A 21,547-nucleotide genomic window follows, 5' to 3' on the forward strand; every position below is an offset into this window, starting at 1 on the left:
TGGCACTAGGGAGCACACAGGGCTTGCAAGCATTTCCTAGCAAGCTTTGCCTATTCCCATCGCACACCAGCCCTGAGCCACCTCTTGGACATCAAATAAACCTTCTCATGGGCTGAAGCACCAGCCAATGGGGTGGCAGGGCTGCAGGAAAGTGAGCACATGTCTCTACACCCCAATGGTGGGAAAGGAGAGGGCAGCACACAGGCTGGGAAGCACCTTTACCCACCCTGTCCCAGCAGCCCACCTGGCAGGAGGCAAAAGGGTGGCTGACAGCAAGATGGGCCCGTGCCCAGACCCACTCCACGAGACACAGGAGGAAGGCGGCAGCGGCAGCGGCGCTGCAGTTAGTCAGCGCCGGGAAGCGTGCCACGCCGGAGGCTGCCGCGCTGCTTTCAGCCACCTGCTGTGCCTGGCCTTGTTTTGATGATGATTTCACGATTTCTCCAAGGAGGGGTGCAGCTGGGCAAGTGGGAGCCATCGGGAGAAAGGAACAGGAAGAAACTGCAGGGTTCGTTGGGGACAGCCCCCGGGTTTCCCTGGCCAAAGGGCCAGACTGTCCCTGTAGGGACTGGACTCCATGGGGAGATGTGTAACTTGGGCAGCAGGTGCTGCAGGTGCTAAAACTGGGTGTCTGTCACCTGCCGGGGGTGCAACCGTCAAGGTGACGCATATCCAGGAGGTTTGGAGCAAAGGTTCCAAAGTTGCTGGGGATATGGGTTCTACCAGCCCCCTTCCTGGAGGGGAGGATCCCGTGGGACTCACCCATCCCTGCCCAAATGACGGGTGGAGGGAGGCAGGGGAGGACACGGAGCAGGGATGCAGCAGATGCATTTTGTCACCCGGCCAAAGAGCGTGTGTGTGTGTTGGGGGAAGGGGTGGTTGGGCGTGTGGGCACATTTATTGCTGCTTCCCGCCAGCGCCGGCTCCCTGTGCACACACGGGCGGCAGGGACCCAAGGGCATAGCTTGCTGGACTTTTACCCTGCTGTGCAAACAGGCAGGCGCCAGATTAGGGTATCAGTTGGAATTTCATCCTGTCAACAGCTCCCACAGCCTCTCTGGGTGGCTGACAGAGCATCTTCCCTCTGGCCCAGCACCTCGCCCAATCACGGGCACCCCATAGCAGTGGGTGCTTTTGGTAGATGCATATTTAATCCTCTCATGGGACTCTTTTCCCCTTCAAGCTTTCCCCTCGCTGGTGACAGTGATGCCTGGGACTGCCACAACATTGTGCCTTGCCAGGGAAGGATCTCAACAACAAAACTGGATGTCAAAGGCAGGTGAAGCCCGGTGAGGGAGGAGGGCGCACATAGCGGATCCAGCACCCTGCCTGGGGACCACGTTGGACCACAACAAGTGGCCCCAGTTTCACCAGCCCAGCCCAGCTCAGCCCAGCCCAGCCCGTTGAGCAGGTGGCTCACACAGTCCTATCTCTTTTCCCATATGACACCAGCTCCGTTGCCTTTGCCTTCCCCAGCCTGTTTCAGCTCCTGATGCCCCACCTTCCCTTGTGGGGGTGCAGGGAGATGGTGATCCCTTGCCATGGGCAGCCCAGGTGCCATGTCAGTGACTACAAGGTCACAAGGGTGCAGGTGGCAGTTGCGGCTGCTGTTGCAAGGTCAGGAAAACCCCCTTGCTCTGTCCCTCTCTCTGCAATGCCACCTCATCCCACCTCTGCTCCTTCATCTCCTCCACCCAAAAGGACTTTATCCTGCATCAGGTGTCTTTTCACAGCCACCTGTCCTGCCTAGGCACCTTGGCCAACATCCCCACCTTTTCCTTGGCATGTTTTGGGGCTGGAGGAGCCTTTTTGGGCAGGGATTCGAGGGCAGCCCCTTGCTTGGTGTCCTGCAAGACCAGGGGGATGTGGCTGGGCTGGAGAGAGGAGAGCATCGGGCACTGATGCCAGCTGTCCCAGGCACTATCTCACATCCTCATTCTCTGTTTGCTCTTCTTGGACAAGGAGGATATTCAGCCCATCAGCAGCCATAAAACAAGATTAGAGGCCAGGAGGCACCAATGGGAGGTGGCCACATCCGTGGGGAGCCGGCCTTGTTCTTTGGCCTCTGCCAGCCCAAACCTGGCCTCACCCTATCGCTGGCAGCCCCCAGGGCTGCAGCTTTGCAGCCACCAGGTTGCCTGGCACTGACAGCCCTTCTGGTGGCAAGGGGCCAGGATGTGGCCATGGTGTGGGCTGTGCCACAGCCAGCCATGCCCTGGCAGGACGGACACGCTGTGTGCCAGAGGGGCCTGGTTGCTGCACCAACACATCCCTCTGCACCCTTTTCAGTAGGGCTGGGCACTCCTGAGTGCAGCTGTGTCTGGGGACAGCGGCACTGCAGGCCAGGAGGAGACAGCAGCCCAGCCCTGGCGTGAGGTTCCTGCTCGCTTTTATTTTCACCAATGCCTAAAAAATAAAAAGGAAATCCACTTCTGCCTTATATACATGAGAACAGAGCCAAAGTCCTGACCCAATGCCAACATTTGTCCTTGCCATGGAGGGCAGCTGGCAGCCGTGGCCAAGGGAGGTGTCGCTGTCACCCATGGCAGCGAGGCACGAATCCTGTGTTGGATGGAGCAGGGAAGCAAGTGCAATGGGATGGCAAGGACCTGCTTGTAAAAGCCACAGCCTGCCGGGGCACGTTGTTTCTGTGCCAGGAAGGGCTGGCAGAGTGGCTGAGGGGGCTGACAGGGCAGCCAAGAGATGTGATGCAGGGACAGAGTCAGGCACAACCAAGGGCTTAGCCAGGAGCTCGACGGGCATCTCTGCTGCTCACCTTCCCTCATCTTGGGGACACAGGGCTAGGAAAGAGCCATGTAAGCTGCCATCCAGAGCTTGTGCTTCCCCATTGCTGTCTTGGTCTTGGGAAGCCGCAGCCCAGGAGCACCAGGCACAGCCCCCAGCAGGAGCTGGAGACCCTGCTGTGTCCCAGCTGTGCCTTTGGGTATCTGAAGTTGGGCTGTGACTCAGCCTGGGGCAACACAGTGAATTTGGGAAATGCATACAGGGTCAAGACACGGCAGGCTGAAGGGATGGGTATCTCAGCTGTAGTTTATCAGCAGAAAAAGAGGAGTGTTAGTTACTGGCCTAGAGTACACAGTGGGCAAGAGGCAGTGCAGTGCACAGAGGAAGGAGGAAACAGGGAGAACAAAACCTGGAGTCCATTGGGTTTTGAAGAAAATAGGAAAAAAACACTGCTCTGTCTTTCTGGAAACCACCTTCATCTCCAGGGTACCTGCCAGCCTGAGATAGTCCCTGCCCACCCCAGCAGCAGCTCCCAGGGCCCATAGTGGCTGTGCTCCCTTGGAGCAGCATCACAAAGCTCTCTCAGTATCAGCCCCTCTGTATGGCCTGGGGCTGGTTCTTACACCCTGTCCCAATGGAAAATCTTCTCCTCTTCCCTGTGGGAAGGTGGTCTCAGGGCTCAGCAAGGTGGTCTGCTGTAGGCACAGAGGTAGCTTGGACCAGCCAGCTTGAATAAAAATGGTAGGGATAAGTTAACGCAGCTGGCATGCTACTTCAGAAACAGGTGCTGCAAGTTAATCAATTGGGCCCTGGGTGATCTCATGGGCAGAAGCAGCATATAAGGAGGTAGCTAGCAAAGGAAGGGTGGCTTTGAGTTAGCTCTGGTGGTTGTACTACGTTGCCCCTGTATGTCTCTGCACGTGCATTGCTTAGACCCTCTACGTCTTTGAGTGATTATTGCCTTCACAACAACAACAGTCTGCCTCCAGGTTGCCTGTGCCTGGCTCCCTTCTCTCCTCTCCCTGTGCTGTGGATGGAGGATGGCCATGGTACCATCTCGCCATGGCACAGCTAAGGGCCCTGGGGCAGCCAGGCACATCTCTGTGGCACAGCTGGGGGTACAGGAGTGGGATGGCTGGGGCACACGGGGATTCTTGCCCAGGACATGTTCCATCTCATCGCCATGACTGTGAATTGAAAGACTCCCCCCTCTAGTCCTATATCTGAGGGCCCTACCTGGCTCCCACAGTTCAACCCGCTCTGCCTTTGGCACTCCCTTCCCAGCATGGCAGATCCAGGAGACCAGCTCAGTGGAAATTTGGTTTGCCTTGAGTCCAGACAGATCTTTTTTTCTAGTTGAGTCTTATTCAAACTGCCTCCAAAGTCCCAGGCAGCCGGATCACTGGGGGGATTGAGGGAAGCATCCTACCAGCTCCACTGGAAGCACCGTAGGGAAGTCATCCTCCACCCCCCCCTTCCTTCTGCTGGCATTGAGACCTCACTTTGGGCTACAGAGACTAGAGACCAGGCCGGTGCATGTTTCCTACAGGACAGCAATATTACCTAACCTATGTTTTTTACGTAGGAGAGAGCCCATCAGCCCCTGGGAAGGTCCTGGTGCCACCTTGCTGGCCCAGCCTCGCTGGCTACCCCGTTTGTTCAGCCAGGCACCATCGTGTCTTTGGGAAGGGACCGTGACTCATCAGAGCACACGAACCGGCTGGGCTCTGCTGCATAGTGCTTATCTCTCGGTGTCTATAGCTGGTGGAGGGGGCTAAGGCATGAATTCCTCCTTGATCGTCAGCGGAGACGAGGAGACGAGGCTGGGGGCACTGCTGCTGCAGAGGCCTCCGATGGGTCCCAGCGTGCCGACGGCCGGTGGGGTTGGTGTGGTGGTGCTGGTGGGCTGGCTTTGCTGTTGCATCTTCTTTTTGTTCACTTTCCTCTCCTTCGCCCTCCGGTTTTGAAACCAGATTTTCACCTGCAGAAAGACAAAGACAGTGATGTAGAGATGGAGGTGGGCGCAGCCGAGGCTGACAGCTCTCAGAGTCTCATTGTAGGGCAGTGAGGGGAGCACAGAGTTGGGAGGAGATGGAAGATCCATGGAGCAAGGTGAGACTGCCTGCTTGGGCTGGGCCCTTCTCCCCATCCCCATCCCCAGCCCCAGTCGCAGCCGGGATGCTGCAGCACTGACCTGCCGTTCGGTCAGGCCGAGGGCCGCGGCCAGCTCAGCCTTGCGGCGGATGGTGATGTAGCGGCTGTAGTGAAACTCCTTCTCCAGCTCCAGGCGCTGGTGGTCCGTGTACACCACCCGGTATTTGTCTTTCGTCCTGGTCTTGCCTGGCAGAGAGAGCAGAGCAGAGTTGAGCCAAGAAGGTACGAAGGGGAGCAGTAGGGGGGTGGGATCATCCCCAAAGGCACAGAGGAGATATATAACCACCTGTGGAGAGCTCAAGGGGAACATGGGAATGCCCTGGGGGCCAGTGGAAAAGACATTTGTGAGATTCTTACTGGATTTGATGCCCATCCTGGGTAGAAACAGGGTGTTTCTCCATGTTGGAAGGTACCTTTTTGGGCTTTGAGGAAACTGGTTGGTTTAAAGAGCAAGAGAGATTCAGAAGCATCCCGAGAAGATGGACCATAAATCCCACATGCCATGACACATCATCCCCGAGAGGAGCAGAGCTGCAGGCCCTGTGGTGGGCTGGGGACAAGCTGCCTGCAGAAGTACAGCCTGGGAGGGCTGAGGGAAGCCCAGGTCTTTGCCAAGATGCCCAAACACAAGGTGCCCTCACTTGAAGGCATACAGATCACGACAGAAGGAAGATAGATGATGCAAGTCTGACAATATTTCTCTGCCACTAAGAGAACTGTTCTTCCTCCTGTACTGGGCTGAGATGGATGGCAGTGCTTATTCATTTAGTGCAGTCTTTAAAGATGCACTGGAGAAAGATGACATGATGCCCAAGCAGTCCTGAGGACCAGCTCCCCAAGCTCACAGTAGGGTCCATTCATCAGATATACAATGGACACCAGAACAGAAGCAACAAAAAGGAAGGAACTGGCAGGATGTAACTCCCCCTACACGAGATACAGAGCCTGGAGCCATGGAGCCCCTCATCTCTCTGCACACAAATGTACATCCCATGGGACAGCAAATGGCACCCGCTGCCTTCGAGCAGAAAAAGCAGTCCAAAAATAGCCCAGATTCAGCTCTTCTCTTACCCTCCCAGACGTGGGGTGAGCAGCGAAGCAGGAGCCAAGGGTTTGAGCTGTGCCTGGGCCAGGGGTGGTGGGTGCCTTCAAGGAAGGACACCCATGCCCAGCAGTTTGCTGACAAGTCCCTGATCCCTTCCTCTGCAGAAGAGCCCAGGGGTGGGGAATAAACACAGCTGTGAATATTTGCTTCTCCACCCGAAATGACAAAATCCTGTTCCAGGATGTTGAGAGGGACGGAGCTGAGCTTTGAGCCGAGCAGCCAATAACCTGGCCATTTGTTTGCCTGGCAGACACGTTTGCCCATCTTCTACTAATTTCTGCTGCTGAGAGCAGTGAAGAGGCACAAGTTAGACCAGAAGAGCTCCATGGTTTTCCCTGGGGCTGCCCTGGGTGTACCAGCATGGACAAGACATTGCCCAACACTGCTGCAGACATGCAGGGAGGGATTTCTAGTGGCCCAGTAACTCATGTAACCACACTTGCAGCCTGTTTCCTCCAGGAAAGGGGATCTTCATGTGTCTGCCCATCTGTTCATCCATTCACCCTAATGAGTCTTTGGCACTTTGACCAGTTTGGGCCAAGTTGGGTGGACATAGAGAAGTCTCAGCAACAGCATTAAATTCTGATCATCCTATGGAAGCAGGAATTTGGTTGACACAGACCAAAACTGTGCTTCAGAGACTCCAGAGTGGACTCAACCCTAATCAGACATGAAAGAATCTCCACAGAGCAAAACTCCAGCCCCCAGGGCTGCAAATCTGTTTCTCAACCAACTCAGTTTTCTTTTAAATGGTGTCTCTCCCCTGCTTCCCCATTGCAAGGAGATGGGGACTTTCCTAAGCCACTTACACTGAAAGATAAATGTAAAAAGGTGTCAGAGACAGAGAACCCACAGTCACACTGTGCTGAGAGTGTGAGAGGGGCTGCCTTGGGGTCATTCTCTCACAGCATCCTGTGAGATGCAAAAAGGTGTCTGGTTTTCTAACTAAATAAGCAAGAGCCAGCCAATGTCCAGATCCTGCTATTGGCCATCAAGCACATGACATGTGGAAGCTCAGGAGTGTGTGTGCAGCCCTGGGTGCAGGTGGGAGCTGGGGGGTACGAGAGGCAGCTCACCCTGCTGACACCTGACCCCAGTGCTCCCAGGCACCAACGCAGCAGCCCTGCGATCCAAGTCAGCACCCAATCTCCATGACCGCATCACTCTTGGTGTCCTCCTGCCATTGCTTCTGGAAGAAGGTGCTGGCATGGGTGATAGCCAAGAGCCGCAGCACAGTCCCCAAGAAGCACTGAAGCTCTCCAGCAATCTGGGGAGGAGGGTAGGAGCACAGCAAGGCTGAAACACGACCATGAGTGGAAACCAGACCTCCCAGCACCAGGACTGGGCTTGAGCCACTAAATCCTCTTCGAGGGATGAATTGGTGAATTCAGTCATTGCTTTAGACAGCAGGGAGCCCAGCTCACTCCAGGGCTGTTTGGAACACCTAATTCCTTCTCACCACCACCAAGAGCAAACCTGCCTTTGGCCATACAAGGTGGCTCTGTGGGTTAAAAGAGGGTAAAAAAAGGTAATTTGATTGAGTGGCACGTACATGGAGATATCTGCAGACACATGGCTAAAAGGCAAGGATTTTGTGCCAGAGGGCCCTATGGCAGCACTGTGGGTATTGCTCTCTTTGGCACACATCAGCTGCCGTGGCTCAAAACCAAACCACGTGCAGCACAGAGCAGGGCTGGGGTGATGAGGGAACCCCGGGACCCCACGTGCTGCCCTCACCTTCCCAGGGCCCTGCAGCCGAAGGATTCGTAGGCCTGAGAAGGATTCTGCATCCCAGCCCCAGACACAGCGATTCCTGAGTTACAGAACAAACCAGAAGCTCCGGTGGAGATTTCTGCGAGTTTAGCAGCAACGTGAGAATCTGGGCTCCCTCTGTCTGCTCCAGGCTCACACACTCCTATAAGGTTTTTTTCTTACTCATATAATTTTTTTCTTTCTTTCTTTCCATTTGAAAGCAGAAACCTTTCTGAAGAGATAATGACTTAAAAATGATCCTGTTTGCAATATTGCTATTTGAATATCAGTGCTTTGAGAGAAAACAGCTGCAAAGCAAAGGGATTGACAGATGAAAGAAAAAAAAATGAAAGAATAAAGAAACAAGGCGGTCTGTGAATACCACAAATGCCATGAATTTCAGCAGGAATTATTATTTCCTGCTGCAGCTGTAAATAGATCCATCACAGCTCGTTCTTTGTTATTCCCTCTTCACTGATCCTCCTTGGTGAAGCCTGTGCTTTGCCTCAGGACAGGCAGATTCCCGGCCGTGTTGGTGAGTGGTCACTGTGTCAGCTGGGCACCAGCCTCTCACTGCCCAATGTTAGGTAGCAAAGACTCCGAGCAGAGGGCTCAGGATCAAGCCAGAGATGGAAAGTTATTCATCTTGACTAATTGCTGGTTTCAGCAATGTTTGCTGAATTCAGGAATGTCTTGTGGGTGTTTCACAAGCAAAAGAAAGGGATTCGCAAGAAATACTATTGACAATGAATAATTCAACTACCTTGAATATGAATGCTGGGTTATGTTTAACTCTCTCCTGGAGACTTTTTATGGCTCTGTGAAAGGAAAGAGGAAATTTGGCAGAACACAGCCCAGTTCCTTACAGGAAGCCCTCGTACCCATGGGGAAGGCCTGGCGCTGCAGTGGGGAGCATGGCCAAGCAGAGGGATGGAGCTGCTCCTGCATTTCACAGAATCCCAGAACAGTGGAGATTGGAAGAGACCTCTAGAGATCATACAGTCCAGTCCCTCGCTAAAGCAGGTTCCCCTTCATCAGGGGGCACGGGGACACGTCCAGGCAGGTTTGGAAACCTCCAGAGAAGGAGAGTCCCTCATATGAACAGCAAAGAAGTTTCTCCTCATGTTCCAGTGGAACTTCCCGTGTTCCAGCTTGTGCCCATTACCCCTTGTCCTGTCACTGGGCACTGCAGAACAAAGACTGGCCCCATCCTCTCCACATCCACCCTTTAGGTATTTGTAAGTGTTGATAAGGTCCCTCTCAGCCTCCTTCTCTCCAAGTTAAACAGCCCCAGGTCTCATAGGCTTTCATTGCCAGAGAGATGTTCCAGTCCCTCACCATCTTGGTAGCCCTACATGGGACTCTTTCCAGAAGTTCTCTGTCATTCTAGAGCCAGGGAGTCCAGAGCTGGACACAGTGCTCCAGGTGTGGCCTTACCAGACCAAAGTAGAGGGGAAGGGTAACCTCCCCTGACCTGCTTACCACATTTGTCTTAATGCACCCCAGGATGCCACTGACTATTTCAAGGGAAGTCCAGCTGAGGTGGACCAAGATAGCCCAGAGCTACTGCTACTGCAGCAGGACAGACTGTGGACAGTGTGCATGGGGCAAAGCAGGTGCTGGTGATGCCTCCTAGCAGAGTTGTGAGTCCTTCCAGCTCTGCTATGCATTTAAAGTCCCTCCAGCTTGTCCCCAAAAGACCAGGCACAGGAACAGCTTGGGCAGCCAAACAGAGCCATTTGCGGGGCCAGTGTGAACAGTTTCAGCTTTAGGATCAAGGCAGGGCCAATGGCTGCGTTGGGAGAGGGTATCATTAGCACTGTTAATGTGTAACCCTAATAGCACTCACCTGAGCCATGATTAGATAAGGGAATAGCTTTAATGTGCTGTGCAAACCCCAAGGGATGCGCTCCTCAGTGTGTGCACACGCACTCACACATACACAGGGCACAAGGGTCCTGACCCCCAGCCAGAGCTGCTCCCCACAGCAGCCCTGCCCTGGGCACAGCGATGCTGCAGCTCCTGCCCTGGACCAGGTCAGGAACCTGGCAGGGGAAAGGAAAATAAAACTAGAACCTTATGCCCAGCGTCGTGGGCTCTGCGCCCTCATGGCCACAGTGGAGGCTGCCAGGGAAGCGGCAGTTCACCCCCTCCAGCCCTGGACTGACCAAAGGATGGCTTTCAATAAGGAACTACCCCAAACACCCTAACAATTTTGAGGCAGCTGTTGAACAGGAGCTGGTTCAAACCAGGGAGGAAAGAGGTGGCAGGGACACCCTGGGAGGAGGTGGAAAATCAGCAAGAGCTGGTGTGTGTTATTCAGAATATGTCTTTTTCCCAGTTCCCTAGAGCGATGCACCGAGCCCAGTGTGCCCAGCACAGCGAAGAGGGGCTGGCACAGCTCTGAAGGGAGGATGCCCATGTGTGGGACACAGCCCTGCCAGCCGCGGCACGGGCAGCGCGGGTGCCAGCAGCCAGGAGCGTGCTTTTCCAAAGGTCTCTATTTCACAGGTCAAAGCAGCTCGAAATTGCTGCAGCCACAAACCCTGTCTCGGTGAGAAACCCGGAGCAGCGGAGACCAGAGTCCCCGGCCGTGGTGGCTGCCGTGCCCGGCACTGTGCTGTCCGAGGCGCTGGAGCCGGGTCCGAGGCTCTGCACACCCCGTTGCTCCGGATCACTGCCGCCAGCAGCCCGGGCAAGCTGTTCCCTGCGGGCTCCCAGCTTGCCGGCGGTGCTCTGGCCGTGCACCGTGCATCCTCAGCTGCCCGGCTCTCTGCACTGCTGCCACGCTGACGGCATTACAACGTTTTGATGCTGAAAAACACAAGGAGTGAAAGTCCCCTCATCGGTGAGCATCAGGGAAAGAATTTACCCACTCTGGAGCTAAAGTGCAGCAAGATAAGGCTGTTACCCCCTGGGTGGATGCTTTCTCTCCATGATAAAACTGCTTTATTCTGAATGAGCAGCATCTACTTGCAAAGAGGATAAATTCCTCCCAGACCAGAAGGATCAATGCTTTGTCAGGATTTGCCATTCTTCCCCAGAGAGAGCATCAAGGAAAACTTCCCCTCGCTCCCAGCATAGCTTAGGCAATGCTATGGATGGAGAAACTGAGGCACGGAAGCAGCTCCAAACCAGAGTGTAGTCCCACAGTCAGAGCCACGGGTTCTGATCGCTGATGGGACTCCCTAGGTCACTTAACCCCTAGTCCTTCTGCAGCTCCATGGTGTAAATTCAACCCCCTCCCACTGCAAAGATGAGGACAGACACTGGAATGATGCTCCATGACAGAGCCCCAAAGGCCCCTTCTAAGGCTGAGGAGCCTCCAGGCTGGCTGGAGCCAGCCTCATCTGGCAGCCAGATGTGCTCCAGCTGCCTGTGTGCAAGGAGCTGATGCTCCCTCTGCTGAGCAGTGGTGCCGCTGATGCTTGGCACAGACAACCCAGCTCATTTCCCTGTCCCTAAACCTACTGGAAGCGGGAACCCCAAAGTCTGTACCGACAGCGGCAGAGACTGAGCCTCCCATGCCCTCACTCAGAATCCCCTGTCCCACACTCGCTCTCTCCACTCTTTTCCCCTACAGCTCCAGCTGCCTCCTCAAAACGGCCACGCTCCTCTGTGGCTGGGGAGGTGGGACAAACCCAAGCCCCCCACCCTCCCTGAGTGCTGGGAACCAGCAGGCCAGGGTTTTCACAAGCCTTTCCCTTCCCAGGCGTGCTTCAATATCATCAGCAATTTTTCCTCAGCCGCAGGAAGCAGAGGAGTGATGGATGGGACGACCGGCGCGGGGCGAAGGACTGGAGCCATGTGGCTTGCTTCATTGCTGCCAGTGAGAAGTGAACCCCTTGGAGGGCAATCCTTCCCCACATCCCTGCCTGGGGTCATTCCTCTGCCAAAGGGCATTGGATTTAGACAACTGCTGGGTGTCAAAAACTGGGTGAGAGGAACCACACTCCCTCATACGTATTTAATGACTCCATACTGCAGAGGAGTGGGTGCTGGATGAGCCCTTCCTCACCTGATGGCCCCAGCCAAAGCTCCTCCAGCTCTGCTGTGGGTTGGAGAAATGGGCATTTCAGAGCTGCCAGGCTGAAGGCAGGACTCATCTGTGCCCACAGGCACTGGAGGTCCCTCCAAGGTGTCCCCCTTGTGCCCAGTGTAGCTCCTTTCATGGCTATTCACCTGACATGGACCAAACCTGAGGATTTCTTCCTGGTGCCAAAGGCTTCAGAGCAAATGACAATGCTCTCGTGGGCATCCACTAGCAATAACACCTGATTCAGCTTGGTACGTTGTGTACTGCAAATATTTCATTTACAGAACCGTTCCGCTTGTCCTGATGGCTTCCTAGTCTCCTGCACACTGAGGATCAAGCTCTGTGCTTCCAAAAAGAGCTTTGCTAGGAATGAGAGGGTGTTGCATACCTGGAGGTTGTGGGACTGGCAGAGCTAGGAGGCAGAGCCCAGGGCCTGGCTGCTGGGAAGGGGCAGAAACACCTGGGCAAAGAGCCGGATTTGGAGAGCACAGACTAGAGCACAGGAGCACAGGCTGGTCCCCACTGGGCTCTGCGCTGTTGCACAACAGGATGAGGCCAGACCTGCACCCACACCCATGAGTGAAGGCACCGCTCCTGCAAGCCTCCTCTTCCTCCCAGGAGGTGCAAAGCCCAAGGAGATGAGGAACAGGTTGCGGTAGTCGTGGCAAGCCAGTGGTTCTCCATTGCAATCCCATGTTCTTGGACAAAGAGCAACGTGGCAGGAGGCGGTTCAACCTTGGGGCAGCAACCTGGCCGTTGGGGCGAGCATTTCCCAGCCCTGCAGTGATTCAACCCTTTATTTTGGCAACTGGCAGATTCCTTCAGTTGCTCCCATGATTTTACGAGCACTGAGCCAAGCACCGCCAGCCAGGCTCCAGCGTGGGGTCAAAGACCGCAGCGGCGCGGGCGGGAGGGAGAGGAGCACCAGGGCAACACGTGGGCTGGCAAGTGCACGTGGGCTGGCAACAGCCCGCCTTGGAGCATCACCCGCACGCCAGCCCCGCGGCTCCCAGCCACCCGGCTGGATGCGGGCAGCAAGGCAGGAGGAGGAGGCCAGCGAGGCGGTGGTCATCCCACGTGGGACTCGGGACTCCTTTCCCCCTTCGCAGCCCCATAGGGCTCAGCCCCGTGGGGCAGCGCAGGGGAAGAATCCGGCCCCTTATCCAGGCGATCACAAAGCTAACAGCGGTGGAGTGGATGTCCTTGAAGGGTCTCCTGTAGGCAACAGCTGCCATTGGCCAGAGCTTTAAAGTGTCCCTCTGCTAATCCCGGGGTATTAGCCAGCCAAGCCCATCACGTAGTATCGCCAGTGCTCCAGGGAAGCCCTTTTTGTTCAAGGAAAGTCAGTTCTAGGAAAGTTTGAAAGGCCTGTACCTTGGCCAGCCCACTAAGTGGTCAACAAACCCCAGCTGGGGCCAGGAACAGGTTGTGGGTTAATAACTCAAGGCCCAATGCACGCACACGTGGAGCGACCCGAGGGAGCAAAGGAGAGACCAGGGGAGAGACCACGTCCTAAAGAGGGGTCCCCCAAGCTGGGACTAACCGAGGAAACACAAGGTCCTCCAGCCACCACCATCACCTCATGACATACCAAGCATGGCATGAACCCCACCTCTCCAGGATAAATGTTTCTCTGTCTGAGAGGTTCCTACTCTTTCTTCCACGGGCATTACTAGGGCTGAACAAATAGAGCTGGGAAACCGAGCTGCAAATGGGGAAAACTAAGGTGGGAAAACTGCACACCCAGCACATTGACACTCACTCAGGCTGGGCCATCATTATTTTCTCTTCATCACACCCAAAACCTGCCCGGGGCACCGATACCACATGAAGCCCACAGCACATTCACCTCCCCAAGGGATGCCCCAATTGCACTTTCACTTGCAATATTTAGCACTGCAGGCCCAAGCTCCATTAGTGACCTAAAAGCCAGACCCGAGGCAGTATCTGAGGATTTGCATAACTAACGAGCAGAGAGTGAATTTCAAAGTTCATCCAGCCACTGTTTCCAGCCACCTTCCTGAGCTTTTTATAGAGCCAGGGTGCAATTCACAGGGAAGTTTGCAAATAACTGTGAATAAGGAGGAAGCATGAGGCTCTGACAGGCTGCTCCTGAAGAGATGATGAGCAGAAAAAGAGGTGGTGTTGGAGAGAGAAATGAGGCCTGGGGACATCTTCCAGCTTGGTTCCCTTTAACTCCCTATTTCCAGCCCTCGGGTGCTGCAATCCCTTCTGCTGCAGGGTTATCTCGGCTCAGTTGGATGAAGCATGCATGTATTTAGCAACAGGTATATAAAATCATCCCTCTGGAAAGCCTGACTCGGCAATGAGTCACTGGGAGATGTCTCACTGAGTTTTCTCGGGCTCTGCATCACGTTTGCAGGAGCCCCAGACACATTCATATTCCCTGAGCAACATTTTCTCTTTACCACCACACAACTCCTTCCCAAAAGCTTTCAATCTATGGCCAAGAGCTGTTTATACAAGGCAAGACAGAGAGGGAACCTGAATTTATGACCGTCTGAAGTATTATGATTTACAGAATTCATAGTGAAACTGCTGATATTTATAGCAAAGAAGACCATGTATTCATTTCCTACTCCCACTGTGGTGCGATGGGTAGTTAATCAATCCAGGCTGATTAAAGTCCAGTTTATTGATCTCAGTAAAACGATTCATCTAAGAATTTCACCCTTATCTATGTCAAACCCATCTCTGACCTGCTCTCTTTCAGGCTTAATGGAGAAAGGCTCTTTTTTTTTTATTCAAAGCACAGCCCCAGAAAACACAGGCTGCATCCAACCCACTCCCAGCACATGGTCCCACCATGGATGCAGCCACTGGGCACCAGCACCAGCTCAGGCCCCGCACAGACACAAGGACAGGCCCTTCATCTGCAAGTGCCTTAAAAAAGACCCTCAATGGCCATTCAGCCCGAGGGAGCACCACAAGAAAGAGGCTTTCAGCCCAGCACCCATCCCTACTTCTCTGAGCACAAGGGGAACAAGGATGATTTATCTGTCCCTTTGTATGTATTTAATCTAAGAGATACAAACTAAGCAGCTAATGATATTTTTCCAGAATTCAATCAAGTCAATTGTCATCTAACTCAATCAGAGGCACTTTCAAGCCCCTGTTTTATCTCAGCCCCACTGCAGGGTGTAAAACCATGCCCTCAATCCAGAGGAGAGGTGTGCTGATGTCTTTCTTCCCTCATTGATTTTTCCTCTCACTTCTGTCCTCAGAGAAATTGAGATGTTTAGACCTATGAAACCTGCTGAAGTGTTGGGGTCCCAGCTCTAGGAGGATCTGTAGGGTCAGCTTCCCTTCCACCCTGGGACAGAAGGAAGTCCTTAGCCCCAGAATACCTGTGGGTCTCCATCACTGTCTGTGGGGGGAGAAATTTTTCCTAAATAGGTATATTCAGTGCTTAAAATGGACCAGGAAATACCAGCCTGTCTCTCCCCTTTTTCCATTTATCAGGATGTTCTGCCAGCTCCACCACAGCTACTAGCCCCAGTGGGAGAGACCTGTCCCCATCCCCACTCCCACCATGCAGATTTGGTGAACACAAGGAGCTATTTTCCATGCTGGAAGACCCCAGGCACCTCTGCACAGGCCCCTTGCACGAGAGTGTCTACAAGCAGCTTGTCAGGGTGGGAAGGCAAGGAGTCAAAGACATGCCTAAAATTGGAGACTTTGCACACAGTGAGCTCTGGCCCTAATCCCAGGCATTTGGGGCAATCAAAAGCAAACTCGTCCCTGAGAGATGCCCAGAGCCACTCCTGTAGTGAGTTAAGCCCTAGTAGTGCTCTGCAAAGCTCGTGGCCAACACAGGAGAGGGAGAGGGGTGGCAGGTCCAGGCACTGCCGGTGAACAGAGGGTCCTGCAGTGGGCAGGACTGATTCAGACTGGGCTGGCAGAGGGATGGCTGCCTGGAGGGGAAGATGAAAGGGCGAGGGCAGGGCAAGACAAAGGGCCCCACACCTCATCTCACCACTAAAGGAGCCCGCCGTCATCTCCATGACAAAGCGAAGCCCATGTCAATTTGGATTGGCCCCAAGGGGGGACCTGCCCATCGCCTTTGAAGTAGGCAGCAGACCCCCTTCCCCACACACAGCAGGCAGGGGGCTGGGGTCGCCCAGACGATTTCCCCTCACCCCCTCCTCCCCTAGGTCAGGAGTTCAGCAGGGACAGGACCCTGAGGACAGGGGACAGGATGCCGGGGACAGTGCAGCTGCAGGGTGCCTGGGCCAGCAGTGGGCATAGGAGTGGGGGGACCCACTCCCGTGGTGCGTGGCACCCACACAGCTTGCGGCACCTGGAGCACCCACCTGCACCATCCACGTGGCACTGGCCCCAAATGCACGGCACTCTGCACACACACCACGCGTGCACGCACTGCACCTTGCACGCACACACTGAGTGTGCTGCATCCCCCATACACACAGTCACTGACACTCTACAGCAAGCCCCAACCACACACGGCACTCTGGGTACCTTGTGTCTGCACACAGACCCTATAGCACCCTACATGCTCTAGATACACCTCACACAGAGCACATGCTGCACCTTCCCTCCCCGCATACACACACAGTGCCTTCCCTGCACAGGGAACAGAACAGAACAGAGCACCTTGCACACAGACATGCATACACCATCCCCATGCATGGGCTCTCACACGCAGCTGCACACTGGCTCATGCACAGATACAGCCCTCACACACACCCTTGCACATATGAGACACCCAGTCCAACAGCCCAACACCCTGTTCAACACCTCTCAGGGCTGTTGAGACCCCAGATCCCAAGGTCTCTGGTTCTGCCTATCCTTTCCAGCGATGGCAGGCGAGGGCAGGGGTGCAGGCGTAGAGAACAACCAGGAAAAGGACTTTCCAACCATATAACCCTGGCTGACGGCAGTGCAGAAGGACAGTACCCTCCCTGCCCATCATCTGCCCCAGCCACCTCGTCAGTGGAGTCCCCCTGCTCCTTGGGGACCCAGTGAGGTGCCAAGGGCTGGCCAAGCATGCTGTCCCTCCCAGCAGTCCCCATGCAGGCAGAGTCACGGAGCAGGATCCAGCCCTGCAGGACTGCAAGCTCTGCCCCGAGGAAGGCACAGGGCTGTGGGCCCGAGGGGATTCCTTACCGCTGCTGCTGGTGCTGGGAACGCTGCGTCTCATCCACTCGTACGGGGTGCGTCTCTGGGCGTTGGGGGAGAGCTGGGGGACCGAGCTGCTGATGGGAGGAGGCAGGAGTCCAGAGCCAGGGGGCTGAATGGGGTTAAAATCTGGGGGGCTGAATCCAAACTGCCCCGGGGTGGCGGTGGAAGGTGCAGCGGTGGTCCCGTAGGAATGCCAGTCCTCCTTGGCAGGGGTGTAGGGAGAGCCCCAGGCCGCCGCCGGCTGCCCGTGGTGCGGGTCGTTGTTAATCCCCGGCACATGGTGGTAGCCGGCGAAGTCCGAGTACTGCGGTGGCCCCGGCACGTAATTCTGGGGGTTGAGGTTGAGGCTGGGATGCCGGACGGGGCTGGGATACATGTTGGTGTCCTTATCCAGAAGATAACCTACATACATCTTCCCCGGGCGGCTGGGTGCACATGCTGTGCCGCCGTGGCTCTGGCGGGAGGTGACCCTCCTACCCCTCCTTCGGCACTGCTCTCACCTGGGCGCCCGGGAGCTGTGTCCTGGGGACAGGCACCTCCCTGCCCCCGGGCTTTTATTGGGCCCAACCTCTCGCAGCATTTGCATTGAAAGGCAGGTTTGCATTTCAAAGTGCAGGAACCTCTGCGGGGTAAATTCAAACCTCCCACCTCTGCTGCAGGGGGGCCAGGGAGGTGAGTGGCCTGGGGAAGTGCCCGGGAACCTGCGTCCCCTCTGCTGTCACCAGCCCACAGCTGTCCCCATGCCATGGCTCCTTTGCAGCGACTGGTTTTGGGGACACCAGGGCATGGCGGGTGTCACCCATGAGGATCCTCGATGGAGCCCAGCCTGTCCCTGCAGCCCCTGTAGCCCAGGAGCAGGGTGCCTTGGGCCGAGCCCTTGCACCGAAGCCCATCAGGGGACAAGCTGGACTGTGCCTGCCGTCAGCCCTGTCCCCACCTGCAGAGGACACCAAACCCTTGTTCTGGGCTGGTGCTTTCCTGTGCCTGGCAGCAGCATCCTATTTGGAAAAGGGCACTTAGAGGGAAGGGAAGGCTCCAGGTTGCCGTGAGCTTCCTCCATCTAGAGACAAACCCACCCCTCCAACCCTGATGGCAAAGCTCAGCCCAGCCTCAGAGACCAGGACAGATGGACACAGATCCAGCTGTGTGTAGCAGGAATGGCCTCACCATGGCTTTAATGAGGAGACCCTGGGCTCCACCATTGCTCCCAGGGGCTCATGGTCCCATGGCAAGAGGAGTTCTTCATCTGTTTTCCCTCTTAAAGATGCAAAAATATCCCCATGTGTTCTCTCAAGGGGAAAACCAAGCAGAAACAAGACCCTTGAGAAGCCACGTCTGCCTGCAAGGTGAGAAGTGGCCACTGTCAGGAAACTACCCCAGCAGAGATCACCCACTTACACCCATCAGGCCAAACACACCTCTGGAGGGAGACGAGGGACCGAGGACCACTCTGTGCCATGCCACTCAGAAACCTCCAACACATGCAGCACGCAGCCTCCTCCCTGCCAACATCCCCTCCCTGCCAATGTCACAGTAGTCATTTGCAGGCTGGGTTTTACTCCTCAAACCCAAGTACAGATGCACAAAGGCTCCAGGAAGGGGGGTTGTCACTTCCTCAAGGTCACTGCGGCCTTTTTCTCTGCACTAGCCCTTTCCCCACTGGAAACATGATGGGGGCAAGGACTGGTTGGTCAATCTCTTGGAACAGAAACAGCCTGGAATTTGATGATAAGAAACAGAAAAGAAAAAAGAAACAATGAAAAAAAAAAAGAAGAAAAAAGCAGGAGGAAAAAAGATATTTGGGATGAAATTGAGAAGAGGGTATAAAACCAGAGACCTGAGCTCCCTGGGGTCTGGGGAGGGGGTAGCACAGCCCTCAGCCCCGTAGCAGTGCTGGCATCTGTTTGTGAGGGTGGTGGTTGCAAGGGCTGGCGGTGCCCCTCACAGCGCCCCCAGCTGCAGCCAGGCCAGGCTGCTGCTTGCCATCAAGCACTTCATGCTGGAGCCACCACGGGGCAGGACCCCCAGCCCTGGAGCTGTGGGCCCATTGAGGCTGTGCATCAGCCCTGAATGCCTCGTCCCATGGCTCCACCCCCAGTTCTAGCTGAAATAAGGTGAAAATATTACAGGCATGTCCCTGTGCCACATCCATTCCCTGCAAAGAGGTGGGAGCCAGGGTGAGATCAAAGGAAGGTGGGATAAAAGGTAAAGGATCTGTTTTGCAAGAAAGAAGCAGAGTAAAACCCCAGCAATCACCCCTAGAGCTGCCATCCTGAGAGCTGGAATGGCCAGAGGCACAGCAAGGTGAGCAATTCGCAGCATCCTCCCTGCACTCCTCGGCTTCCCCAGCCCCTTGCCCAGCCTTGTCCCAGCTCCCTCCCTCATGACAAAGGTGACTATCATGACTGTCCCACCCAGTGATGATCTCAGCTCCCGCTGCAGTGCAGATTGATCTGTCCTGGAGTTTTCCCAAGGCCTCAGTGCAGTCATGGCTTTGTTTAAACAAGGGAGCCAAGGCCTTCTTCCTCATCATCCTCCTGCCAGCAAAGAGACGCTGGCTCAGGGAGTGGGGAGAAAAGAATGAAGAAGAAAAGTTCCTCCTCAGGTAGGTGGTGGGAGGTAGGGAGGAAGGCAGGTGGCTGCTGGGTCCCACCTCAGGGGTAGCTGCAAGTCAGGGATGGGAGATGCAGGGGCTAGTCATGCTGTTGGCCGTTTCCCACGGTCAGTGACAGGCAGATCAGACCCCACTTTCTCTTTTCCAGCCTGTGGAGCCAAAGGCAAGGGCTCAGGCAATTGCTGGGTACTGGGGAGGGTCGGGGGTATCAGGGGTGTGGGAGCAGCAACCCACACCTGCATCCTCTCCACGGCAGGTGAAGAGCCCAGCGGAGCACAGCGTCGCCAGGTGCTCCCAGGGTGAAGGGGCACGAGAAGGCAATTGGGCCATAAAGATCCATCAATGATAACTTTCCTCTTTACTTTTCTTTGGCCTGTTTATTGCTGATGAGGATTACAGCTGGTAGAGTTTGTGCTGGGGAAAAGCCAGGCTAGGAGCCCTCTTTGGGCTCCCAAAGGAGCATCCCAGCTGCCAGGCTGGGACTGAAGCCCCAGGATGTCACCTGCACTGCAGTCCCATAGATGAGCAGGTCAGGGGCTGCCAGTGTCCCTGGGGATCCCCAGCTGCACGAGAGGAGGTGCCAGTACCTCTCCATCCACCCCAGAGACCCCCAGCACCAAACTCTGTGCTCCAGGAACCTCAGGTCTGGAAGGCTAGCAGGAGCTCCCCAGGTTCCTGGAGGAAGCCAGGTGGATGCAGAGGAGAGCAGCCAGGGCTCCCAGGCGCTATCCGTGATCGAGCGGTGCCATCTCCTGGAAGCAGGAGGGCTGGGGAATGGACGGCTGGAAGGTCCCCGGGGCCAGGCTGCAAGCAGCTATCTCAGATAGAGCAGGTTTATCCCAACCACCTCCTCCTCCTCCCATGGAGGAGGCACTCACCCCTGGAAGCCAAGCCCTGCCTTGTCCCTCGGCTTGCTCTGAACCCCCACCATGGTTTCAGCAAGACAGGGAGATCGGTGCCTCCCCTCACTCATCTTTCCCTCCAGAACCTCTTGTCCCATCACTTCCCAGCAGCCCTTTGGGCCCATGGCCTCCCCACTCCTGCAAACCTGTGGTTTCAGACCAGCACATCCCAAAGCTGTGTGGCCCCAGGCACGTCCCAGCCCAGCCACCACCCTCCTCCCATTGCCCAGATTCTGCTGCTGCCCTCCTGCAGCAGGAGGAAAGGGTGACCAGAGCATGTCTCCTATGTGTCATTCCTGCCATATGCCTTTGGAGCAGCATCCCAGAGAGCAAAGGAGGGGTGGAGAAAGCACAGCCACCCCACTGAATTCCCTGAAAACATCCTCTCCTCTCTGTCAACAGAGAAACCAGCACAACCTTCTTGCAGAGGACAACTCCCTGCCCCAGCTCCACAACACTCACTGCAGCCTCCCACTGCCCTTTGGCTTTTCCCAGACACCCGAGCTGTGTCTCTGCTGGCACTTGTGTCCCCGTGCTGAGGAGGGCTCTGCAGAGCTGGTCCCCAGGGAGACAGGTGCTCAATATTCCAAATCAGTGTGGTGCCAGCACTGCCACACACCCACCCCATCCTCTCCCCAGGACTCAGGATTGCTCTGCAGGATCTTTCCTGGCCAAATGTGAATCTCGGGCCACACACTGACATCTCTCTTTGCTTTCCAGCATGGGCAGAGCCCCTGCTCTCGCTGGGCTGGTGATGCAACTCCCCCTGCATGGACACAGAGCTGGGTGCTCACCCTGCAGCCGAGGGGTGATGCAGGCTGCTGAAGCGGGATGGGGCCTGGTGGGGAGCATCTGGGCTGTGTTTTGCTCCTTCACCGCGTTGCAGGCGCAGCGTAAGCAGAGAGTTAACGATTCCCATGTTAAGTGGCTGCAGATGTGTGGGAAAGTCTGGGGCAGCCGGACGGCATCGCTATTAGTATTCACCCAGGAGCCTGCCGCTGCCTCCCGGGGCTGCAACAAGCACATTGCAGCCCAGCGCTCGTCCTGGGGGTTAGGAAGAGTGTGTGGGATGGGGG

The 21,547-nt window shown here is 55.6% G+C and overlaps 1 protein-coding gene across 1 annotated transcript; it reads right to left on the reverse strand.

Annotated features, from left to right (window-relative positions):
• Nucleotides 1-4,519: 4,519 nt before the first annotated feature.
• On the reverse strand, nucleotides 4,520-17,367 carry CDX1 (caudal type homeobox 1). The gene is made up of 3 exons (XM_062002812.1): nucleotides 16,941-17,367; nucleotides 4,940-5,085; nucleotides 4,520-4,726 (listed from the first exon to the last, which is right to left on the reverse strand). The coding sequence occupies exons 1-3, from the start codon at nucleotides 17,365-17,367 to the stop codon at nucleotides 4,520-4,522; spliced, it is 780 nt and encodes a 259-aa protein (XP_061858796.1).
• Nucleotides 17,368-21,547: the final 4,180 nt, after the last annotated feature.

The sequence above is a fragment of the Colius striatus genome, chromosome 9 (genome assembly GCF_028858725.1).
Source record: "Colius striatus isolate bColStr4 chromosome 9, bColStr4.1.hap1, whole genome shotgun sequence".
In the NCBI taxonomy this organism is placed as follows: Eukaryota; Metazoa; Chordata; class Aves; order Coliiformes; family Coliidae; genus Colius; species Colius striatus.